Genomic DNA, 9,904 nt, shown 5'->3' with positions numbered 1-9,904 from the left:
TAAAATGAGACCTTGATACTGTCAGTACAATAAAGTTGGAGTTTAAGTATTTTTGAAACAATTTTAACTGCTTTAATTTCACCAAAGCCAAATTTCACATAAAAAAACCCACAACAATTCAGACTTTTCTCACGTTTTTATTGTTGCTGGGATATCAACACTATGACTCTGGCTGGACATTCATTGATATTGGCCCCTACAGTATAGATAGTATGCGTCACAATTACTTTCTACAAACTACTGGTACATGGTGTTCAATCTGAGGTTGAATTTTTTTTTTTTTTTTACAGCATTTTAAAGCTCTGAACAAAATCTTTCAGCCATACAGCTTGGAAGACCACTCATTGGTCCTAATAATGTAAATATTATCATTCTATGTTTACTCTTTGGGATCAACAGTAATGTTTGGTATAAAATAACGTGACGTGATGAAAATGCAACTCAAACCACCTGCGTCAATTTGGATAACTTGAAGCAAGCGGCAAACATCAGATACTAATCTGGGAGACCATCATGGATTAGCACACATCAAGACACTGGCAGTGGACTGCGTGGATAAACATGTTGTATATAAAATGGTTTGTCATAGTGTTCTGTTGAATTTCTTTGTTTTCTGCTGACTCCAAACATTATGTCTCTTTGATGAAAAAAAAAACCCAAAAAAACATACATAAAATTAAAAAAGATCAACAATTACATCTCTATTTTTGTCCTCCACATCTGAGGATTTAAAACTGTTTTGACCCATAATTTATCATAATACTAATTCATTCATGAGTTTGTACTTATTTGACATTTTTTTGAGCCTTTTCTAAATCGTTATTATTTAGAAAATCGTGCTTTCTACTGAAAACTCTTCAAAAGTGAAATATCGCTCCAACACTGAGGCAAATGTAAGACAATGGTGTTAGCAACACACAGACTTAAAGAGTAGATTAACACCATGTGAAAATCTTGGCTTCGCTGACCATCAGTGGTTTCACTTCTCACGTTGCTGCAGTGATGTACAAGTGTACTCCAGGATACTGTGAAATCACTGCTGGGTGTGGTCAGAGGTGAAACAGGCTGGAAACCAGAGAGGGCAGTAAAAACACTACTTTTCAGCCTGGTGTTAAGTTACTCCTTATGGAGGAGAACTGGAAGGCACTGCACACATAGATATCAAGTTCTGGCTCACAAACAAGTTAATAGCTGTAATTGTGTCTACAAGAAGTTTCAAGAAGTTCATTATTTAGGGTCATAATACAAAGAGCTCATGACATTAAAAAAACAACATCCTACAGTACATTTGGACAGAGTATAACAGTTAAATTTACAGACACAAAAACACTTTCCCTTTGGTGATTAACTTTGAATAATATATTTTATATACATACATACTGTACACATATACTTACAATGGTATACAAAGAGTGACTCACTGGTAAACAAAGACATACAAAGACAGAAAGTTTAGTTGGTTTGCTATAAAACCTGAATCAATACTTAGAAAAAATGGTTACAGTGAATGTCAAACAAGAAAGGCTGGGTCCAGAGTCCTAGATCGACAAAGTTCGGTCGGTAAAACAACGAGTGGCTCTCCTACTGCCACTTTTCGTGTGAGGCCTCTTGTGAAGTTAACAGAAATGAAAGGTGGACAAACTCGCAAAGGGTAAACATAAGAAAACCAAACTTTTGGAAAAGATTCCTGCCTTAAAAAAAACTTCTGTTTGGGCAACGCTGACAGTTAAGAATACCGGCTGACTTCACGTTAGCACTGCTGTTTAAATCCCTGACAAACAGCTTGCTTCCTGGAAAACATTTGACTGTATGTTTGGCCACGATTCTCACTTTGCTGTCAGCTGTTGGGAGCTCTGTCTGTGTATTCTGGCCAAAAAGTGTTTTGATTTAAGTCATGACAAAATGTTCAGCTGGCAGTTTTTAACAAAGCACGTCATAGAATCACCACACTGACTTTCAACTGGCGAGGAATCACAAGTCAATGGCAGAAGTCAGGGAGTTCACTTGTGGAAATAACATAACACTATTCAACACTGCATTGGCTCAACTGCGGCTCACGTCTTGCTAAGTTCATTCATTAAGAAAAACACCCTAAAGGCCTTGAGTACTACCATAAGAGTAAACTGTAACATGTCATTGCTGTCAGTAGACCTTTAAATAAGAATTGACTATCAAAAATGCTCAATGCTGTCGTGTGGTAAACATTTCATAAAGATGTTAAGGTAAACATCAACAACATTATCCTAACCCCAACCATCTATTATGGTGACATAAACCAAACACAATGTATTCTGGATGAGTATGTGTATTACCTCATATCATCAGTAACAATCACAACAAAACTGCCTGCAAGTGTTTGGTGAAGCCACACACACCTATTGGACTGCTGTACTGTAGTTCCTGTGTCACTAAAAGAAAAGCACTTGAGGATATTCTAAAATGGGAGATTTTCCCAAATTCTGTCAGAAAAGATAAAAGCAATGGGTGGATTTGATCAATTGCAAACTGAATTCAAAAATAGGCATTTCAGTCTTTTCTTTGGCTCGGCCCGCTGGGTTTAACTTCATGTAGTGACACAGATTAATGCATCCACGTCGTCAGTGTCTTCCGTTCAGGACAGCTGGCTGTAAATCGAGCAGGTCAGTGTTTGCAGCCAAAATTGTTTATATCAGCTGCTGTATCATTCGTGGCAAAATGGACTTTGCAAACTACAGTTTCATGGCAGGCGGTTATGAACAACCATTTTATCTTCTAAATATATCTTTTTTTTTAACTTTTTTTTTTCAAAATCATTTGTAGTTTACAGTAATTTTCAGTTTTAGAACCACCAGGGGGAAATTTCACATAACCACTGACAATTGTTTCATATTCAACTTAACTTCCTCCCCCCTTTTCTCTGTCAGCTTCATGGACACAGGGGCACTTGATAAAGCCATGAGAGGCGGACAACTCAGCACATTTCATGTCATAATCTGAAAGTCTGTTAACGCTCACCAGATATGACCTTCACTTTGTCTCCGCATAACACTGTGGCACAGAGCCTGCACTGAAACTGCAAACATCCTCCTCCTCTTTTCGGTGAGATCCCTGGAACAACTTGTCTTTAATTCCTAAGAGAGAATAAACAACTCAGGGCTTGTCGCAGATCTTGGAAACCACAGGTATTTAAAAAGAAACTGATGGGATGCATTCACAAAGGCTTTTTAGTAAGAGAGGGTGGTCAGTAGAATGATAAGTCCCCTGTAGTCTTTAGTTTATAAAATCACTTGCCATTTAAAGATGAGTGATGAACCTAATGTGGAAAAGGACAGGGGCCCGGGTTTCTTTAACACTGGGCTGAATCCATACTAAGTAGAACAGCACTGCGGTGTTTTGGTAAGTCACTAAACATGTTGATATTTACATAGTTACTCATTTTATCAGCATTGGCTGGAAAATGTATTAAGGTGTCACTTTGGTGTCTAGAGTTTGAACATTTTTAAACTCTGGAAGTCAGTCCAAACACTATCACGACAACTGACCTTGAGTCTGCACAAGGTCGTTTTAAAGTTAAAGCTGCTGGAGTTAGCTTGTGTTAACATTCAGTTACATGTCAAAAGCATGAAATGGCGTGTGTTGGTTTGAATTTCCACAGAAGTCTTTTCTCCTAAACGTAATTGAAAAAGAAAAAAAAATGTGTTCTAAGTCTGGGTTCTGACACTGATATGATTTTAACCTCAGGTGGATGTAACCCATAATGAAATCCATGACTACCGGATACAAAGTTAGAGAAGACTGGAGAAAGAGGATGGGTTATACTGGCATTTCCTTCATTTCACAGATTACTTTTAAATAGTTCATATCAGCATTGCCCGTAACAACATATTTAACACAAACAGAAAATAATAAACAACTAAACAAAAATACTAACAGCCTATCAGAGTCCTTGAAGGTCAGGCTACTCCTGTGTTCTTTCTCCACGCAGAGAAAGACATTTCATCTTCATAATTGCCATTCTTGTCTTCACTGTAATCTCACCCAGCCCATCATCAAATCCTCTCCGTCTGCCTAATTTTCATTCTCACATTCATCACATTACTGTCTTTAGTTCATCTCATGTTCACAGTCCCTCTTGACCTTCCCATACCTCCATTTACCCTTTATCAGTCATCATTTCCAAAAGAGATTAACCCCTTCAAGCTGCTGGATTAATCTACATGATATCCAGCCCTCCTTTATACTACTGAGTGTTCGTTGTGGTGGTGGTGGTGGTGGTGGTGATGGTGCATACCGCTGCCACTGAGCACCGTGTGGTTGATAGACGACGCCGACCGGTCAGATCCCTCCGCCGCTGTTCCGTTGACATTCTCCTGCCGCTGGCAGCACAGGATCTGCCTGAAGGTGGCGCTCATCTCCTTGTCACGGTAGGAGTAGATGATGGGGTTCATGGCTGAGTTGAACTCAGCGAGAAGCAGGAAGAACTTTTCGTAGGTTAGGACATTGCAGCTGGCGCAGAAGACGTCGAGGAGGAGAATGACCAGGCCGGGTGTCCAGCAGACAATGAAGGCACCTACAAAGACAGCAAAACAAAGAGTTCAAACTGGCGCTCTTTTTCCAGATATATCAAATCTAAATGCACTTTTCACCTCTGTCATTTATTAGTTATGAGGCTGTTCTGAGTCCATAGTTTCTTTCCATTACACCAAGAAGCTCATAGATTTCAGAGAGTAGTTGGATGATCAGACACCTCCAGGATTCTTGTAAATGCATTCTGTAACTGTATTTTTCTAGCCAAAAGCAAGTTCTACATGGAGTACATAACCCACCACAAATCTCAAGAGCAGCTGTTCACGTCAAATATTTCATCGTTTTTAAACAACCCCGGTTATCCTGAACAGGAAATGTGAAATACTTCCATATTTGTAGCTGAATTGGATTCTTTGAGATGCATCTAAATCAAAGGAACACAGTGTTTGGCGTGGGAGTAAGTGGCTTGCTACAGGTTTTGATGTATAAACAGAGACAGAATGTTGGTTTAGTTAGCCTTTTTTTTTTGCCTTTGTGATGACTTTCATTTTTTCCTGTCTTTGCACACGTAATTACTATTTGTTATTAGTGAAACGAGCTCACGTTTGCACATACCCACAGTCATTGTTTCCTGTGCCTCTTCATTAACCTTATGAAAAGCTTGGGTTGATTGTGCAGTTACACAACTGTAACAATAATCTGATGTGATGTGATCTTCACTCTTGAATTTAACATACTGCATTTCATCAAATCTCTAAGTTGTATTTTCATCCTATGACATTTCAGTACTAGGTCCTGGACTTTCTGGATCTGGAAACTTTTGATGACTCATGATTCAATATTTGAACATGAACCTGGTTTTGAGTCAGACCTGAATTTTGCTGACTCACACTGTGTCTGAATCTGGCAGATATCTCCTTGTGATTCCTCACTCTGGTAAACAATACAAAAGCAAAGATAAAAAAAACAAAAAAAAAAAAACAACAACAACACAAAATGACAAAACAAAATGGGTCTTAGACTCGGGCCCTGAAAATGTAGGGCCAGGAGGACTGAACAAATACTATAGGTGAAGCCACATTGTCTTGGAGCCAGAGTTGGTTCTTTTTGGTCTGTTTTGACACAAACAAAAAACACTCTACAACCACATTTCCATCACTTCACAACCACACCACCATCCATCTCCAGAACAAAAACAACCATGCCACTCTATAACCACATGTAAAACTTTTAAAATGACATATTGTGAGAACAATGTACTTTAGTTTTACAGTGTTTTCAAGAAGCTTGTCATTGTGGGTGCATTAGGTTACCAATTAGGGAGCCCCAGAAATAAAAAAATAAAAAAATACAGACTGTCTTGTAAGTCAAAACTATACTCAAATTCGTGCATAGAAAAACCATAAAATTAATTTAAATGGATCTTGTATAACATCATTCCATTAGCTGCATTCTGTGCATTAACTATGACCTGGATGAATGGGAACTTGTACAGACATGTCTCCCATTTACTTTCACCACACAATATGAACTTCCCATTTTTTCTAGATGCTTATATGATGGAAGATATATGGGAAAAGGTAGAAAGTTTTATACAGGGAAATATGTAATTTATTAAACATTTTTTATCATCTGATGAAAAAAAAATGTTTGCTCCAAAACTAAGAGTATGGGATTCCTGACGTCTCCGGAAATCAGCTTAAGCAGCCTCTCTGTCACAAACACTCAATTATCAACATCCTCCATCATAACATCCCCTTTAACAAGAAACATCTACAGAAACAGAAACGACTGACCTCTACATCATTTTTACAGCCCTATCTTCAGTATTCCATCATCATATCTGTAACCTTCTAACCTCATCTGGGTGAACACAGTGCATCATTATTTCTCTGATTAGATGAAGCCTGTTAGCACAGTGGAGGGGGGGGGGGGGGGGGGGGGGGGTCATTGACTCATTAGGTTCAAGCTTTGTGAATTGAGACAGCAGTTGCTATTTGTCCTAACTACAAGACAACTGTAGGACATTACACTCTTGAGACGGTAAAACAAAAAGTCTTGATGAGAAATTAGGCAAGCAGAGACCAGAGAGGGAGAGACAATACTGACAGGCAGGCCTGTTATCTGTTAGTGTTTTGCAGGCGGCAGCTGCAGAGAAAGGCTTGACCTCACTTCCCAGCTATGCAGGCAGACTCTCCAGAGTTAGATAAATTTCTGAAACGGTTCGCAGCCCAGCGGAGAAACTATCTGAACTATTTGTCTCTCAGTGAAATATCTTACTATGGAAGGGACAAGACTCAGCACAAAAGAAAAAAAACATGACTGTGTTCTGTGACCATGTTTCTTTCCTTCAGCAACACAGGAAACATAATATGGTCATGAAATTTACCCTAAACACATAAGTATATTCTTATCCACACAAGGCTTCAAAATTAACAAACTAAAACACAATAGTCCCTGAGTTTTTATATTTTTTCTTTCACACAATTTTCCCACAGAATGAGGAAGAAAACAGTCTTTATGTGAAGCTATGACCTGAGAGGTTTCACTCTTGAATTCTTTCATTTCCTCTCTGAATCCAGGGGTATGTAGTTGCTTGCGTTACACCCTTCATCTCGAAATTACCTCTTTACATTGCCCCCCCAAAAAATGGTTTACAATGACCACAGGGAGCAGCATTACTGCCACACCAGGTTCACAGAGGGTAAACCAGTGTTTTTGTTTACGGAAGAAACAAATGCGTTGTTTTTGGCAGACTTAAGTGAAACCTTTTGCCTAGTCACCACTTGAAAATGCCACATGGAAGAAAAAGGACAGGACAGGAGAAATGGAAAATCAGTGGAGGAAAGTAAATAAACAAGACTCTGGAGCGGGACTGGAAACTTTGGAAATGTATGGAAAACTACTTAGAAGCTTTCCAGGCCTTGATACAGTTCGGAATTACACAGAAGCATGAGACATCTATGGAAGTTTTAAAGGATAATCTTCAGCTACACAGTGATTTGACCTTGTTGAGAGCATAGACTAAGATGCTCTGCAACACATTTCAACAAATCAAAACAAGAATCCAATATATGACCAATCTCTTATTACCTATAGGTGAAGGACTATCCAAAAAAGACAAGCTTGATGTCAAAAAGTTTATCTTATTATAAAAGTACAATATTTCATAATCATGACTTAGTTTTTACTTGTAATATTATTTGGACATTCCATTCCATATGTTTATACAAAAGTGGTCCTTTTTTTTTTATTCCAAATGTTCATCTTCTTTTTTTTTCTATTCCTGGTGGAAATGGGTTTCCATAAGAATGGGAAGAGAAGGCTCTGGGAACAAAAATAAGGAAATAATGGAGACCAGACTATGGCAATGAACCCCACAGTCCCACAAACACACACATGCAAAACTGAGGGTAGACGAGGGTAAACACTCACATGTGCAGACGCAAACACACGCAAACACTCACTTACATAATTATACACGGCACAATGACAGATGGAGGAGCACTCATGCACACTAAAACATTTAGTGGTGTTGAGAAAGCCCTCACAAAAACTGTCTGTTCCATCCCAGCATGCTTAGCCTTGCAATCAGATTTATAATCACGACATGAAAAAAACTGAAAAATCTTTGCTCATAGTCATGAGCAAAGATTTTTCCGTTTTTTTTCCTGTCTCTGCACACCACCCTCTCCTTCAGATTGGCGAACATGGATTTCTTTCCTAATTTAACTTTGTATCTGTCATGAAAGACATTGCTCTAATGGCTGACGTGTTGTGTTTCTTCCAGTTGTCATCATTAAGATGTCTGTGACATTGTTTTTCATTTTTTCTGACACTGTAGTTGCATGTAGCGCAGCACAGAATTACATAAACACAAGGCTAAACGGCTCAGAGGATCATGCTGGTGGTTTTGCGTGTTTAGCCCTTAAACTAGAAATGACATTTTCTCTTGAATGACCACATTTTATGCCGCCGTCAGTTTCCACATATTTGGCTCTGCTTGGAAAAGTAACTTGCAGAGAGAGATGAAAAATGCTCAAGAAGTGTAATCCATCCCAGTAAACATTATGGCATCTGTTCTGTACATTAGTGCTTAATCAGTTGCAAGAATTGTTTTTTTTCTGGTCTTCTGACTTTTTGTTTTTTACTATGACATACGAAATTTATAAGGAATTAGGCATGAAACTTATTTGCAAAGGTTAGGGAAAGGTCATAGTCCTGGTTGACAAAAATCCATGGTTAAGTGGAGATGGGATGTAAACTGCTTCTTCTTCTGCAGCAGGTAGCCACATTTTTTAAAATCTAATTTATCATCTATTTATTTTCCTGAGCCACAGTGTGCCCCTTTAAAACACTGCACTCCAAGCTTTGACCTATGCTCTTGACAGCAGAGGCCAACTCTGAGCCTATGTGATTACAGGCACAGCTCGGGTTTTGGATATATCATAAACTGGTAAAGTCCAGATTTGAGAGAATACTGAGTGGATGTGGGGCAGTTAGCTGTCCGCATAACTGGAACTGTGCAGGACTCTGCCCCACCCTCCTCTATGAGAGGTTTTACAGTGCATCTAGAAGGTCACGCTACTTCTGAGAGAGAACAATTGTTACTGAATGACCAGAAGACTTCACTTTTCAGGAAAAATATTTCACACACACACACACACACACACACACACACACACACACACACACACACACACACACACACACAAATACAATCTGTAATTTGTTTGCCACAGTATACTGATAACTTTTAGAGTTGTATCAGAAATGGTTAGTAATGTCAATACTTCTGTGTATCAAGAAATAATTATATATATATAACTCTTCAAAACCTTTGGAATGCTCCTTTAAGTCTCTGATCCTTATAAAGCTGTGTCTCACACCTCTGAGAGTCTCTGCATTGTGCTGATGTATTCCACATGTAGTAACATGCTTAACTCATTATGGAGCTTCACGTTCTGCTATCTCGGATTTTCATGTCTTACTATTATTTCTCACATCTTCATGTCGGCTTAGGTTTCCACTAATGTGCAATTCTCTCAGGGCCTTAAAAATGAATAAACACCCAATATTAAATTACTGTTCTCATTCTTCTGTGTCTCTCACTCCCTTTCTTCTCATTAATCTCTCTATCTGCATCTCTCTCTGTCTGTTTTTCTCTTGCTGGTTTCCTGTCTCTCTCCCCCTCTCCCTTCCTACATCCTCTCATTTTTTCAGGTCCTTCTTGTGTGTCTTGTCTCAGTCTCTCCACTTTTTTCACTTCCTCTCCTTCACTCATCTCTCTTTTCTTTGTCTCCATGTGGTCATGCCTTCTTTCTGCAACCTGTCTTCCTCTCTACTCCCATCATCACCCTTCTCCTGTATCTCTCCCTCTGTTTATCTCTATTATTTT

General features: G+C 38.8%; 1 protein-coding gene across 4 annotated transcripts in view; it reads right to left on the bottom strand.

Annotated features, from left to right (window-relative positions):
* Positions 1 to 117: 117 nt before the first annotated feature.
* lpar1 (lysophosphatidic acid receptor 1) overlaps positions 118 to 9,904 on the bottom strand; it is a 31,747-nt gene continuing 21,960 nt past the window's right edge. For 3 of the 4 annotated variants that reach the window (XM_041058887.1, XM_041058888.1, XM_041058889.1), the window contains exons 3-4: positions 4,271 to 4,549; positions 118 to 3,110 (exon numbers count right to left, since the gene is read on the bottom strand). In XM_041058887.1, coding sequence (XP_040914821.1) covers positions 3,007 to 3,110; positions 4,271 to 4,549 — 383 coding nt within the window. In that variant the 3' untranslated portion in view covers positions 118 to 3,006. The remainder of the gene's footprint in view (positions 3,111 to 4,270; positions 4,550 to 9,904) is intronic. The other variant, XM_041058890.1, reaches the window with a different exon arrangement.

This window comes from Toxotes jaculatrix, chromosome 16, assembly GCF_017976425.1.
Source record: "Toxotes jaculatrix isolate fToxJac2 chromosome 16, fToxJac2.pri, whole genome shotgun sequence".
Lineage (NCBI taxonomy): Eukaryota > Metazoa > Chordata > Actinopteri > Toxotidae > Toxotes > Toxotes jaculatrix.
This window is presented reverse-complemented; position numbering and strand designations above follow the sequence as displayed.